Source organism: Alexandromys fortis, unplaced genomic scaffold, assembly GCF_014885135.2.
Source record: "Alexandromys fortis isolate MF-2015 unplaced genomic scaffold, M_Fortis_MF-2015_v1.1 scaffold_65, whole genome shotgun sequence".
Lineage (NCBI taxonomy): Eukaryota > Metazoa > Chordata > Mammalia > Rodentia > Cricetidae > Alexandromys > Alexandromys fortis.
This window is the reverse complement of record NW_026067986.1, coordinates 6,505,349-6,521,614: the sequence shown is the minus strand read 5'-3', so window position 1 is coordinate 6,521,614 and position 16,266 is coordinate 6,505,349. Positions and strand designations below refer to the sequence as shown.

At 43.1% G+C, this 16,266-nt stretch overlaps 1 protein-coding gene across 1 annotated transcript in view; it reads right to left on the bottom strand.

Annotated features, from left to right (window-relative positions):
- Positions 1–14,502, bottom strand: part of Tmeff2 (transmembrane protein with EGF like and two follistatin like domains 2) — a 233,771-nt gene extending 219,269 nt beyond the window's left edge. Inside the window, exons 1-3 of the mRNA XM_050159397.1 lie at positions 13,921–14,502; positions 11,397–11,506; positions 3,587–3,716 (exon numbers count right to left, since the gene is read on the bottom strand). Of these exons, the coding sequence (XP_050015354.1) occupies positions 3,587–3,716; positions 11,397–11,506; positions 13,921–14,092 (412 nt within the window). The 5' untranslated portion in view covers positions 14,093–14,502. The remainder of the gene's footprint in view (positions 1–3,586; positions 3,717–11,396; positions 11,507–13,920) is intronic.
- Between the last annotated feature and the right edge of the window lie 1,764 nt (positions 14,503–16,266).

Genomic DNA, 16,266 nt, shown 5'->3' with positions numbered 1-16,266 from the left:
ACATTTCTCTCTGCTATAGGGACATATTCCTCCAGTTAGAACAACACTCATTAGGGATAATACTATTTCTTTTGGACAGACTAAGTGCTCAAATGGTCAATGTTTGCTAAGTTTCCCCTGAGCACACCTTCATAGGTATTTTAGTTGACTTTGCCTGGATTTATCTGGAAGCTTATTTCTCCGTTATTTTTATTCAAAGGGACCAGATCACAAGCTGTGAAGCAGCAGGGTTAACCCATCTTGCCCATGTAGTCTCAGTATATGAAGTTCATTTCTCATTTCCTAATATAACTGGCCAATGGGATGCTTGTCTTCCTCCTCTTGAATATGACACATATAAGGAGAAAGATACCCTTGTTCATAGGCCCCAGGGTGCTAAATGGCAAGAGCAATGTCCTGGAACTAGCTCTGTAGACCAGGCTGGTCTCGAACTCACAGAGATCCTCCTGCCTCTGCCTCCCGAGTGCTGGGATTAAAGGCGTGCGCCACTACTGCCCTGCGGCAAGAGCAATCTTAAGCCACCTTCCTAAACGTACTCCTTCTGTTTAATGAGTGTAGTGAGCAAGAACTTATGCTAAATGTATGAGCACTGTCTGGAAGACAATAATTAAAATGTAGAGAAAACATCTTGCCTATTGATCCTTCAGCTTTTGGGTAATTATAGATGACTGGGCGAAAGTCAGGAAAAAAATAGTGACAGCATTTTGACTTTTATCTCCCACAGATGTTTCTAAAATTTCAAGAGATTTAGTCCACATGACTAGTGTTTGATTTGATCCAATTTGAATAGCTAGGGAATAACGGGACTAGATGGGCAAACGGTCCCTGTCGTCAACAGTCTCATTATGAAATATTTCATGCGTTCTCAACTGCAGGAGGAGTCATCTTGACAAGCCAGAAATAAGTAGTCCGAGAAAGTTGCGTGGAGGCAGAAACACCCCGGCAGAGAAGGGATACCATTGGACCTCAGTCTGCTTCTGCATCAGCCAGTTCTTACAAGATGAGACATGAAGCTCACAGTGAGCCTGGCTAAGAGGAAGTCACATTCTGGATCAAAAAGCAGCCTCACATCTCTAGCAACACAGAACAGATAAAAAAAAAAAAAAAAAAAAACAACTGTATGCGCTTCAGCCTTTTGTCGCCAGAGAACACACCTTGCCACCTCCACTCCATGTCCGAGAACATTAAAAATAAATAGGAACGTTATGAAGAAAAGCCAATTTATTTGCTGCCAGGCCTGGTTTCTCCATCACGCCTCAGACCAAAACCCTTCTTCTAGATCCGCTAGTCGACAGAAGATGCAGCCAGCTAAACTGGCTGACTAATTAAATCCCGTAGAAATTTCAGCATGCAAATGAGGTAAGGACAGCTCCTTCGATTGTGATTAAATTTTCTACTTGGCTAAGTATTTATTTTCATAGTAAAAGCAGCACACTGGGGACGAGCAGGAATAGACTTGAATGAATCAAGAGGGTGGCTGTGCACTGAGAGGAACTTCGAGGGCGGGAGAAAGGATACGGGTTTTAGGACCAGCTGTTCTTTCATAGCCGTAGCTCCTGCTCTATCTCGTGGAACTCCTGCCTACCTATGGGCCTTCACCCGGTGATGCCCAAGTTGGTCAGCTGCCCTCCTCCATCACAGACAAAGCCTTTCCTATTCTTCACCAGCCCAGAGTTAGCTACAGCCTTCCCGAGGTCCAGGGATTCTATTTATTTCTGTCCCATTAGTTCCAAATTCGTTTTTCTTTATTGCTTTGTCTTTTGGTGTGGCTGAGCACTTTATTTTCATAGTTTGTTTCTGAGTGTTCTTTGGAGGCCCAAGGCTAGCCTCCTGGTCCTCTTCCTCAGAGACTCCTGGCCTCTGACTGGGACACTTGCTGTCACCTTACACCCTTTTCATACCAGGCCAAGTGGCAATGACCTGCTCTGCCAAACCAGAGGCCAAATCGGCTTGCCAGCCTGACAGGTCACTCACATTCAGCGGCAAAGAAGCGCTGAGGAGAAGAGACCCCTTAGCAACCAACACAAAATCGAATGCTCGTATCTCTGTTGCGGGAGGTCCTTCCGCCCCTCCAACCAATAGCTGCTGTGATACCAGCCCATTGGGGCGTGGTCTCTCTCCCTTTAAAAAAGCGGCTATATCCTCTGCTCGCTCTCCTCACTTCCTGCTCCGCTGGAGACTAGACTCCCTTCCTGGTTGTGCAGATGGCTGTTGTCTGGGAATCAGTAGGGCATCTCTAACTATTATCCACCCTTAAAAATAAATAGACAGCCCTTGCTTGTTTTATATCCTACCCTAACACACTAACACATGCTTCTCCTGGAACACCATGACAAAGACCTTTTATCCCCGAGGGACTTCTATAGCAAAGATTCCCTAATCCTAGTTCTTGAAAGAAGTTTTTCTATTGCATCACTATCCTGAACCTGCAAATGTCTTTCTCAGAAACTGTGACTTTCCCAAAAGTTTCTGCAGTTAAGTGTAGCTATCATGGTGTGCTTCTGTTGAGGTAGGAGGCGCATGAGGTGTCTAGAGCCTGACCTGCACTGGGCTCCGCTCTGCTTTAGAGCTCTGCTTGCCTCAGCAAGTTCTGCCTAATTGCTTTTTTGTTTGTGTGTTCTTGTTGTTACTTTATTTCTCTGCCTGTAAATTGCTGGCCTATAGAAACCATGGCACAAAACGAGAGAGAGAGAGAGAGAGAGAGAGAGAGAGAGAGAGAGAGAGAGAGAGAGAGAGAGAGAGAGAAGGGGGAGGAGGGAGAGAGGGAGGGAGGGAGGCAGGGAGGGAGGGAGGGATGGAGGGAGAGAGGAGAGAGGAGAGAGAGAAGGAAAAAGAAAAAGAAGCAGGAAAACAAAAGAAAAACAATTAAACTAAAACACGTAATTTTGAAAAGCTAAGAAGCTCATGGACTGATTTCTTTCCTCCCTTCCTCCCTCTCTTCCTCCCTTCCTCCCGCCCTCCTTCCCTCCTTCCTTCCTCCCTCCCTCTCTCCCTTCCTTTTGTCCTTTCTTTCAGCATTCTTAGAGTAACATAACTAAGGAGCTCCGAAGAATCTGAGTTTAACTGTGTCAGAAGGACAGATGTTAGTGTAAATTATTCACACTGGCAATGCATTCCTGAGTATGATCTGCTAATCAGTATCCAGTACATTTTAAAGTTAAAATCTAACATGAGTGCCTCCACAAAAAAACAAACAAACAAAAAATACTTGCTAACTTCAGAATTCAAATCTGCACAGATGCTCTCTAGGAGATAACCCCCCCCCTTCTCAAAGAGACCATCAATTGAACAAACAAGCACTTTTTCTATAAACTTGATATGTAGGATCTCAAGGCAGCATTCTATTCGATTCAACTGTCTGTGCATTGGTAACCAATATATATATGCATTTAAAGATACCAGTTGTCATACAATACATTTCCTATTTTTATACAGATGTATTTAATTTTTTAAAAAAGGAAAGCAAGGCTTAAAAAACAGAAGAACAAATGGAAGCCACAGTCAGTATATAGTGTTAGGAGCTAAGAGGAAACAAGAAGGGGTTGGAGTCGCAGTCCATGTGGTTTTCAGGGACACGTGCGCGTACCTGTGGCACAGGATCCTTCTGAGACCACAAGTATCTCTCTCTGCTGCTTGCAGGCAGCCTGTCTCAGGTAGCACTCATTCTGGTAGCTCTCTCCATTGGAGCCACACACAGGCACATAGTCACTGTTGCACTGAGGAACAAAGATAAAAGAAAACACTATGGTCGTTATTGGATTCTGCATCCCTCAGACAGCCCAAACACATATAACCACTTCCAAAACAAACCACTTCTTTTGGTTGTCGGTGATCCCTGTCGCATCCTACAAGGGTTTGCTCTGTAAGGGCATCACCGAGAGATACACAAAGGGCCATGTCATGTTGGCCAATTTGTCATTTGATTTAGGCAGAGGCACAGCAAAGTATTCAAATTGATTAGGTGATTCCAAGAAAGTGACTGAGCCATTAGCCCACAAAAGATGTAACAACAGGCACGCCCCGATTATTTAATTTTTCCTGATAGGTATCCTTGCTGACTTGCTATGGTGAAAGCAAACAGCTCAGCCAGGTGAGGCTATTAAAATCAAAGCTGACTGCTATCTGTCCTGGGAGCAGAACTATTTGGCTGAAATTTCAAAACTAAAATAACAAAATAAAATCCTTAGTTACTCCTTGGTTCTTATTTTTTTCTATTTAATTTTAATCTTGATACATTAAGAAATATTCAGATAAGATATTGATCTGTTAATTACTGCTTATCATTGAAACTTTGAACGTTGATAACGACAAAGGATAGGAGCAAGACTTTGGAATATAGAAGGAAAACTTTCACAAGTAGTGAACTGCATATCCAATTTGTTGAAAATCCCAAATGATAACTCTTCGTGTTTGTTTCAGAAAGAGAAATGCTCATTTTTTTTTAAAAAAATAAGCGCATTATAAAAACTACATATTTCTACAATGGAAATTAGGCAACCTACCGGGTACAACCGTCATATTATAATCACACTCTAAGACATTAGAGATACTTGGCTGTGTCCTATACCTGCTAATTACACCAGGATGTGATTATCTGCTGATTGCTACTACCGATGCACTTCATTGTTTAATTATAACAAATAAAATGATCAAGATGATTATTCATCAAAGCTTGCCTGTGCCAGAAACACGGGAAGGAATACCATGCGTGCAGATCCATTGGAACTGCTTCTCTGTTGTCTACTTTTCATTAAAATGTTTGAACTTTGGATGTGCTATAACTCTACAGTACCCACACAAAAAATCAACAACCTATCCAGGTTTCAAGGAAATTTGAATATGCACGTTTATATGCTTAAAAGTTTACACATGTAAATTTGAACGCAAGGACTTATGCCAAAGGAAAAGAATAAAACAGGTTTGAGATGAGAATTAATTTGACAACAACTTGAGGCATATTTGATTCCATATTTTCATACAGCACTTGTATCCTTTTATTCACAATAATCTATTTAATCCTTTCTTACCTTTACATAGCAAAAGTTTTATTATCCTGAGAAATGTATTTATCTATGCACTTATTTTGTGTATATGCCTGTGAGTTCATGTATATGCGCATGCCTGTGTGGGGGAGCAAGAGGTTGACATCAAATATCTTTCTCACATCTTCCCCTTCATTTTTGAGTAAGGGTCTCCCCCTGAATTTGAAGCCCACAGACTCAGCTAAGCTGATCCCGGGATCATTCTCCCCATGATATGGTCATGGTTGTGCACTGTCACACCCAGATTCTTACATCGAAAGTGTCAATTGAACTCAGGTCTGTATTCTTGCACAATAAACACATTAGTTTCTGAGCATTTCCCAGTCTTCCACACAGACAAATTACCTGTGATGTAAATCAGTGTTTCTTGAATGAAAGGCACATGCTATGCCTTTTATACACCACTGAAGAAATTAAATATGAAATTTTGCTAATTGGTATTTTTCCAAAGAGTGAATCCAAATCTTAAGGCATTTATGATAGTCATGATTGCTAATCGCACAATTTCCTAGATATTTTAGGAATCTTTAAATTTATTTCTATAGTTAATAACTAGACATTCTGGATGCCTTATATTCATTGAGTAATTCCATTCCACAGTTATACTGTTGGTTCATAAGTTGAGTATGTTTACATAGCTACATATGAAATTGATTTGATTATGATTTTTGGTAATCTGTCATTACTATTCAACTCAATAAGCAGTTCGTTTTTGATTTGTGAAACCTGTGGACTGTATGTCTTTATAAGCTTTCTGTACACGTACACATACACACACACACATGAAAACACATACACAGACAGACAGACAGATAGATTAAATTACATTTGATTTCTGACTACTGTAAGTGTATCTCCAGTGTTACTCAAGGCAAAGACAATAGCCAAATTACAGTGAGATTTCAATTTTCCAATAATAACTATTAAACAGTAAAAGAAAAGTTAAGGCTGGTGCTAACTTCGTATTTATGGTGAGAAGACAAATATGGCCAAGTACTGGGTAAATGTGCAGTGTTCAGGACCTGGGACAGCAGAATATAGGTGGACTTTGGCAGGTCTCTAAAGCTACTGTGCTGTCTGAGAACTTGGAGGGGAAGGTCAAGGAAAGAGATGGCAACAATAGGGACAAGAGGCTAGCTTCCTCTTCCTTAAACACACAAGAGTCAAAATGTATGTGGATGGCTGGTTTACAAATTTCTCATGCTTGCGTCTGGCATTCTTGCCCCTGGTCCTCTTTTCATTAGCAATGTTGGGTGTGCAGATTATTTGAATTCACAATTTCTTCTATCTAACTCTGACTCTTTTTTTTCTTCTTCTTTTTCTGTCTTCTCACGTGCTTCAGAAGGTGAGTCAACTACCGGGCCGCCGGACTGGAGGGAGGATGGGAAGATGGGAAGCTCTTATTATCTTTGTCAAGGGCGATGACACAATTGCTGATACGCATCTTAAAATTGAGAATAAACTGGTAGAGGACTCTTATGTCACTTCTGTGGGATGCTCTAAGCCAAATGTGAGCAGTGTTTAAAGCGGAGCTGCCAAGTTCCACGCAGAAGCCAAAAGGGGGATTTGTGTGGAGCTGCGAAGAGCTTAACTGTAGATTATCACCATGATGCTTTTGGCCCTTGGTACCATGACTTGCACGGAAGGAAACGGATGCTCTCAGGCAACAAAACTCAAGTGTGGATGCCTAGTCCTGGCTTGTCGTCTCTTTCTCTCCATTTTTTTCCGTAGGGATTGGTCATGTTACTCCATGGCTAAAACCTTGTACATCCATAGTTTAGTTTCTTCGTCTGAACTGGTGAATGGGGACATGTGGAGAACTAAGAAATTTATGCTTTAAAAACTTAGGATTTGTTATAAGTAACACCTATTACATGGAAATTATTCGGCGTTCATGTCACACTTTTTGCTAGCAGAGTCATCAACTATCTCCCACGGTGAGGTGCTGTTTGTAGAATTAGAAAACAAAGGTACACACTCCACAGCTCTAGGTGAGAATCGGCTACCTTCTGCCCTGAAATATGCCAGATTCATGAAAAATGGTTGATGAAGGTAGTCATGGCATTGTTCACGGTCTGAATAAGGGAAACTTGATGTCTAGTCACTTACTAAAAGTCTGCATGGTTGTTTGGTGAAGAAAAAAGAAAAATCGAACCCAGATTATGGTTAAATCTATAAATGTATGTGTTACATAAACTTCTAAGAGGAATAAGTGATTCTGTTTTTCCTTATGTCTTTAAAAATCTCAAATTTATTTTCCAAATACATGTTTTCAGTAGGATGACTTTGTTCCCTAGTTTTCATATTGCTTAAGACAGCCACACACTACGTTAATGGAGCCAACAGCTTGAATCTCTGAGATCTATGGAATTCATCTTTGCTACCAGGGAATAAAAAGACCATACAAGTTTTCACGTGATTTGATGCTTGTTTGGTTAATACAGATTTTCGGGCTGAGATTTCAGCCTCTAGAAGCTAAATGTGACTTAAGTTGTGTCTGTTGCCAGCACCTTCCACAGTGTCTGGCATGGAGTTGGTTCTCAACAGATGTTAAGTGAATTCTGTTATATTCCCAGTTGTCAAAGACTGAGGAAGAATAGCTTGAGATAACATAGTACTCTTTCGGAGGAGAAAATGTTTAAAAATCAGTATGTGTTGTAGTTTGACCATTCCACCAGTAACTTTTACTTCTCTGGGACTACATCTCCCTGCATGTATACTGTGTGTGGTTTTTTAAAATGGGTAGGTCTTTGACCATGGAGGGTGTGGCTGTCATTCCTCATGTCAAGTCACTGAAGAACATGGGTTTGACTTGGCTCCTCCTCTATCTCTGGATGTCGCCCTTGAAACTTACCCACCGTGCTATGTCAAAGTCCAAAGTAGCCCATGCAGAGAGTCAGGGGCAGAGAGTAGCCACGCTCTGCAATTGGTGATCAGGCATGAATTAGAGCCCTGAACTGAGCATGCCCCGAATGACGACTCCTCAGCCAGTGATAACAGAAAGTGCAGATAAGCTGCTCCTAATAACCTCAACAAAACTATAGATCTATGAATAAGATAAACTTTCACTTCCAGTCTCTACATTCTGGGCAAAACTTAAAGCAGCCCCAGTAATTGGACATGTTAGATATAAGACCTGGTTTATCAAGAGCAAATATTTAACACCCAAATTGGAATATTCTTGAGAAAAATATAAAGCTACCTCATAATTTAAACTCATACAATTGTCATGGATCACTCTGTGGCCAGAACTAAGAACAACTGTGTCTTTCTCTCTTCCTCCCCTCCTACCTTTCATCTGTCTTTTGATCATCCATCCACTCATCTGCTTACTGCCTCTCAGTCTTTTCTTCACGATTGATTTACCAGATTGACTACTGTATCTTTTGATGCTGTGATAGGAAGGTAAGATGCACAGAATTGCATGGCAATTTAATTTTTTATTTCATTATCTAAGAATTACTGGTAGAGATTTAATACCCCTTATCCAAAATGTTTAGGAGGATAACATTTGAAATCTTGCCATTTGTCAGATGTCAGCGTAGACTTTGCCCTTTGAGCATCCATATTAAAAACAACAAACAAACCTAAAATGCTTTAAAAAATTCAAAACATTTAAAATATAATGATGGACTTGAGAGTATTTTAGAATTTTGGTTTTATGGATTATAGATGTTCAACTTATACTGCTTTGGTTATTAATTATCGTCTATAATAAACTGGCACTGTTGTGTTATTGTAATTCTTCTTTGCATGCACAATAATACTGAAAAATTAGAATCAGGGTGCTTTATAAATATATCAGTTGGTTTCATACTCTAGGAAAATGACTTAATGGTAAAATATTTATATTAACAAAAATAACTTTCCTCATCTCATAAATGATGTAAAGGAATGTATGTCATTGGTAGAGCACTTCCCTCTCACATGTGAGGCCCTGGGTTAAGTCACCAGCACTGTAGAAGAAAGAAGGGAGAAGGGAAGAAAGGGATGACAGAGGAAAGACAAAAACGAAAAGTGAGCCAGGTAACCAAAATTACCGATTTTGTTGCAATCATTGAGTGAGTTTTGAAGGGTGGGAATTAATGTCTGTTAAGACATACAAGGGAAATCGGGGTCATATATGTTCATGCTATTGTTGAGTAATAACACATACTGCAAGACATTCTAAGTTATACACAGTATGCATATTTATGATTGAAATTTATCTCACATCCAGAAAGACTAATGGCACATCCCATCTTAAATAGAATAACTCATGCTTATATAGGAAACTGCACAAGAAACAAAAGTTTAGGATACTATCTTGAAGAGATTTTCAGATCTCCTCCTTTTTGCCAGATAAAAGTGGGAAGACATAAAAGAAAAACAAACAAGTCCACAGAACAACAACAATAATCCCTAAAGACTGAGAGGAAACCAAGGGACTCCGAGCTCAGCGTAGTTTCTCATTTTCATGTGATTTGTACAACTTTATTTAGACATCACTATGATTTAGATGTTCAATATTTCTGATAACGCATAAAGTATAAATTTACTACTAGAGAAATCATTTTTTCTCTTGAAAGACTGACTATTGTAAAACACACATTAATAGCAATACAATCCAGTAGTAAATTAAAAAATATAAACTTGTAGCATTTATTATTTGAAAGCTACTCCATAGTTACTTAAGTTAATATATATTGGCTAACCGATGTATGAAAAGCATAAATCACTTGGCTGACAACCCCCCCCCCTCCATGACAGCTAAGAATCAAACATGGTCCCTTTAATAAGTAATGACGTATTTCAATCTCCTGCATTTGCCCAGTTAGAAGTCTACCAGTTTCGCTTATTCTAGGTGAAGTACCAGAAAGACAAGCTCCCATGTGAGGAATGGTCTTCATGAACCATTCTATGATGCTGACAAACTTACTTTCTGTATCCACCCTAGGTTACAAAAGTAAGAGAAAGTCACGGGGATCACGCAGTTCTCAAAAATCTGTATAATTCCATGGGCCTTTAGTCATTTATCCGACTTGCTTTTTCCCACTTGGTTTATAATTCCTAAACTTATCAGTGGGTGTTCTCACGCTCCACCACCCTCACGGATCTCATCAGGAGAACGTGATTCGCCACTGGCTGTGGTAGAGACTTTGAAAGTTGATGACACGTGCGTGTGATCGTCACAGACACATTTATGATGCGAGGGCAATAGCTTCAAGAATTTAAAACTACCAATTGGCTCATTCTGTTTCTCAAAAAGGAGAAAATAATACCCAAAAAACTTTAATCTTACCTAAAAGTAACTTGAGTCATATTTATATGTGGATTGTCTTATCTTCACCAAGACAAATTCCCAATATTTAATATTAAATCATTTCTTAGTATTGTATATTAAATAGGTATGTAGATATGTCTTATGTTTTTTATTTGTTCTGTAACCTTCTTTTTTTCATAGAATTTTGGAAGCATTCTTGATCTTGATTGTAGTATATATTAGATATAATATGTATAGTATATTATATACTGTATAGTAATATAGTATAGTATAATATATAGAATATATAATATATACTGATTCAGTATATATTAGATACAGTGTATGTTTTTAAATGCAATTCAATAACTTAATAACAACAATGGTAGTATCAATTAAATTCAATTCTGGAAACTAGTTTTGATGATACCTCCCTTTGTAAAAAATATGCTTATCTCTCCAACTGTTGCAAACTTCCATGACGCATGGCAAAGTGCACCTTTCTTCTGCTTAGGACTCAATTTGAGGCTCTAAGTGCTCATTTGGGTTCCTAGGAGACTCTGTTGTCATCTAACGTGCTATTCTGAAAACCCTTAACATATATTAACAAGGTTCAGTTTTGGAGTGACCTCAATAGAAGTCAACTTAAAATTGTCTCATATGGACAGGATAATGAAATGAAAGACCACTAAAACATAGAACGATAGAGTTTAAAGAGAGAGAGAGAGAGAGAGAGAGAGAGAGAGAGAGAGAGAGAGAGAGAGAGAGAGAGAACAACTCAGGAGAAGAACAAAAGCACAAACTCACACTTTATATCCACTGACCTTTGACAAGTACCCTCAGTCAATTGACCTATAAATGCATGCGTTCCACATCTGAAAAGTAGAACCCAAAGCTGCCTGGCTCCAGTGGCATTTCTAACTATGGCACACACCAGTCTCTAAAAGGCATGTCTTCTTGACACCAGCTTGCTTTCTTTGCAGTACCTTTGTGTGATGCCAGCCTCCCTTTGAGTCTGCATAGTTCTAAAATGCCAAATGATGGGTTGCAGAAGCAACTCTCTGCCTTGCAGTCTTTGTAAGGGATCGAAGGTGCAGATAGCAATGTCTTACCTTGAACTGACAGACGCAAGTCACAGTGTCTCCAATCCTTAAACATTCCCCGTCAAATTTACAGGTGTTGGTGTCGCAGAGGAAGAGATCATTTTCTCTGTCATCATAACCTCAAGTTCAAAGAGAATGCTCCAGTCATTTGAAGATGCTATGAATTCTTTTAAGAGAATGCTATTTTGTGGCACTAACAGAATTTTCTTAAAATTTAACTTCAGCAGCCACCGATGTTCCAAAGGTTGCTTTCTACTAACAATCCCAAAATCTAGATAAAGGAATCAATAATATTTTATACTTCTATACCAGTTTTTAGTAATTCCCTTTCAATATCATCTTTTGAATTTTAGCTTGGATTAATGCTGACTTTGAATGGAAGTTTGATACTTGCTTCTCAGCTTCCTCATCTCCCCTCACTAAATAGACTATTATCAGTGACCCAAACTCAACATTTTTTGGAAATTCTGGTGATGGCGTGTGGATGCTATTTCTAGTATTTCTTTATCTTTATTTATTCTTTGCTATAAGGTCTAATATGACTCTTAGTTGACATTTTTTTTCCAGACAAAGAGGAAGCAAAACCTCAATAATAAAGATAAACAGGCTTGGCGTTTTCTATGAAGGTCTCTCGGGCTCAGAGGAAGATTGATCACCTCTCAGTCAACAGGGGTGGGAAAGGGCTGCCAAGTTCTCAACAACCTTGCTAGGAGTGCAGGCCATTCTCTTTAGTTAGTGCACCCACCTTTGAGATATATAGCTCAGAACGCATTTCTTCATTGCCAATGTCACACTCAAGTTAATTCTTTTCTGTACTAATACCAGGTAAGAATGAAGCAAACTGGTCCTATTCAACATCAGCTACAATCAAATTTAAGGGTGTTTTGTTCCCAGGTGGAACTTATTCTCTCTTTAAAAAAAAAAAAGCCTACAGGAATGCAGGCGCCAAGAAGAAGCTAGATCCATGTTGAGTTTCATAAAATGCCACATTTAGAAATCACCCAAAGCAGAACCGTCAATCTACTGACCCAGATATCAGGTAACTGTAAATTTCAACTTGTCTTAAGAAAGCCCAAACTGGATTGGCATATATTAATTGCCTCTTGGGGTTTATCATAGCCATTCCTTAGAACTGTGCATGCCTCCAGCTATAAGTTACACTTAATAATCACACCCTCTCGACAGTTACAGACCCTTCCTTTCACCTATATTTCTACAAAAGTTCACCTCATTCTATTGTACCAGGGTTTTATTTACAGAAAATAAAAGGCTATAAACACACTTGCTAAAACGAGACGGCATCAAACCGTGAGGACAATGCCCAGGCATGTTTATGAAGTTTAAAATGCCAAAGCTATCATACCGCAGTTCTTCAAGGTAGGCTAGAGGCTCTCCCAAGGAAACGTAGAACAAGCCAGGAAGATTGCAATAGCTCCAATCTTTGGGCCCTTTTCAATTAGTGCTTCAGTAGGGTGCAGCCTGTGAGGCTTGAGTGTTCTGACAGGGACTGAATGAGCAAGAGGACCGCCTGTCACTCCAGGAAGCCCAGTGCAGAAGTGAAGGGGTTGGGACCCACTGTGGTAGGGGCACTATGTTTTCAGAAGCATCCAGGCTTGGGGCATCCCATCCTGGCTGGGGGAGAATCTGTGATCGCTCCTTTTCTCAACTTCTGTGCTCCTCATAGGAGCTGAGAAAGCCTGGGTGGACATCCTTTGGCTACAAAATCAACCTCTTTCAAAATCAAAGGCGTTTGCAGCCAAAGAAAGAGGGAAAGGAGGGAGGGTGACACGGGAGAGGGAGGGACAGAGAGAGGGCGCACCAGAGAGAGCAAGAGAGCAAGAGAGAGTTAAAGAGCTATAGAGGGGGGGAGCTATAGCTAGAGGAGGAAAGAGGAAGAGGGAGAGAGGGGAGGGAGGGAACAGGGAGGCAGAGAAATGAGAGAGAGAGAGAGAGAAGAGAGAGAGAGAGAGAGAGAGAGAGAGAGAGAGAGAGAGAGAGAGTCAGTTCTTGGAAACTTGCCTCCTTCAGAAATATCTGTGACCCAGTGCCCAGTGCTAAGTAGGAAAGCCCTGCATTCAGAAGCATTTTTTTTCCCATGCAGGAATTAACGGTTCCCCCTGCAGTCATCAGTTGATTTATTGCTTTCTCGATTGTTCTTTCTCATAAAGTTATTTCTCGCACAGCTAGGCTAGACTTTTATTTTTGAAACGACAGGAAATAGTCTCTGTTAGGTGTTTCCCTAGATTCGAGAATCCAGAAAACTCCCTCCCTAGTATTTCTCTAAATCCTCTCAGCTCCAATTTGAGGGCAGACATCCAAGGTTCCCCCACACCTCCACTTTGTTCCTATCCCAGCACGCCCAGCCCTGGCTGAAGCAGTTCCCAATGTTTCTCAGGATGGAGGTGGGAAGTCCTGGCTTCCACGCAGTGGAAGGCGAGGGGCTGGGCAGACGCACGAGGGTGGGCCGGCAGGTCTGTACAGGTTCCGCGCTTCTGAGGGGTGAAGGGGTGGAGGGCTGAGGGTCTGGACTTACCGGAGCAGTTCCAGCCGGTGGGCGTTTGGCAGTCACTTAAGGAGGTAGGGAAAGCAGCGAGTTTCACCGGGCGGGCTATGATAAGCAGCGTCACCGGCATCAGCAGCAGCCAGCAGAAACCCTCGCAAAGTGTCCAGCTGCTGCACTGCCGCGGGGACTCCCACAGCACCATGACTACTTCGCGCAACTCTGCAGCAACCAAAGGCTTCTGAAGAACACGGGATCGCGGGGGCCACGCAGCGGGCTACTGAGCATCCCGCGGACCACGGCAGCAGAGGAGGAGGCGGCGGCAGGGACAGCCGGCTCTGGGGCTGCGGCCAAAGGAGTGCATGATCTCAGGAGTTTCAGCAACATCCAGTAACCCGGTTCAGCCCCGGGAGCGAGAGGATAGTCCGCTGAGAAGCTTCGCCCCAGATGCGGGGAGCTGCTGCCATAAGGAACAGGGTTGGGGCAAAGGAGGAACAGGAGACAGAAACCAGGAGGCAGAGAGGAGGCAGCCAGCGGGCAGGAGAGAGGCGCGCGACTAGACTGGGTGGAGGGACAATCACAGCGCCCCGCAACCCAGCCGCCGCCTCTCGCGCTCTGCCGCCCGCATCCCTCTGGCGTTTGGGAAGCAGCAGGTCCTTAGCCCGCCCGGGGTCACGTGGGAAGCGGCAGTCGGACTCTGATTGGCGGAGCGGGATGCAGGTCCCGGGAGGGAGGGGTCGGCGAGGAGGTGCAAGGAGGAGGCGGCCACCAATGCCACAGATGGGCTAGCTCTCTAGGCTCTTGCCCTAGTCGGGCTGGGGCGGGGGGGGGGGGGGGGGTGGCTCCTGGGAGAAGCTCAGGCTTCTTCAGGGCGGCTACTCCCACGCTCTTTCATTCCACTTGCCTCGCTGCTCTGCTCCAGGACGCCCCCTACCCTGCGTGGGGTCCGAGCTTGCAACTCTCTTCCTCCGTGCGTGACCCAGGCTGCCAGCACCCGCTGCGGCTGGGTGGCCTTGTCTTCCAGCTGGAGATGGTGGGGGCGGAGGAGGTGGAGAATCAGCAGCCGCAGGGCAGCGAGGGGGAAGCAGGCAGGGAGCAGAGGGTGTCCCGCTGGAGCCGGTGGGCTGGAAAAGGGATCCAGGCTAGGCATGTCGTGGTAGCGTAAGAAGCATAAGGATGCTTCTCTAGGCGGTGGCCGAGAAAAGCGGGTGAGAGGTGGCTCTGTGATAGCTAGAAAGCTCTGTCTGTAAGGCTTAAAGCAGCAGCAGCGGCTCCCTGAGGAGCTGCAAACCCGACGGTGCTCTCCAGGCGGGTGCAGCCAGTCAGTCTCCCTGGCTCTCCCCGGTCTCCTCGCCCCTCCCTTTCCCTTTCCAGGCTCTCTGCAGCTCAGACCCGCTAGGGCAGCTGAGGTTTGGGTCCCTCTCCCCTGCGCGATCTGGTAAAGCCTGGAACCTATTTGTGTGGCTGTCTAAAAGGCGCAGCCAAATGTACTTGGAAGGTCAGTTTTGGTTGGGACAGGTGTCCGTGAGGAGCAGCAAGAGGTTTCCCTGCATCTATGCTGAAGATGAGTTACAGGGCGAATCCACAGCCAAGTGGCGCCTTGGAGGAGAGGATCCGCTTAAGCTGCATGGGCAGTAGCCCCTGGGCACTTTACTCCGCGGCTGCCGGATCACCAGTGACCTGGGAGAGGCAAGGGTGTCTAACTGGGCTCCAGTCACTAGCTTGCTCCTCTCGGTTCTCTTTCGCCCCAGAACTCGGGAAACAGCAGAACGCTACCGCTTTCCTTCTATTGCACTCCAGCCAGTTAGAAACACTCTATAGCTTAATGGCATGTTAGCTTGTAGGGCCCAGAGCTATCTGGGACGTGGGACGAGGACGGAGAGGAGTGTCTGTCTCCTGCGACTCTAGTCACTACTGCAGTCACAGGGTTCCTTGCAGCAGAGTTCTCTCTCTCTCTCTCTCTCTCTCTCTCTCTCTCTCTCTCTCTCTCTCTCTGTGTGTGTGTGAGCGTTCAGTTATTCAGGATTTCTTTTTTTCCATCCGCACCATACATGTATATCCCCTCTCGGTTTCTCTCTCCCTCCTCTTCCTACTCTCCCACCCCCCCTCTCCTTTTCTTTCAAGAGCTCGTGTATCCTTCCCCCTTTCTTAAATTTCCTTGTATCCCCTTCCAGACGTCCCTGCATCTTGACTGAGAGCATTGTTTGAAGGCATCTAATGAGCAATTAGCGTACCTTACCTAAATCACTTAAAAGAGGCTCTAACAAGCTTTGCAAAGGGTACTCTCTACCCTCTGCAGACACCACCAGAAAACAAACTATACCAGAGCAATCCCTTTAAGTACTGTGACCTCCAACCTCCTCCCACCCGGATGCCTTT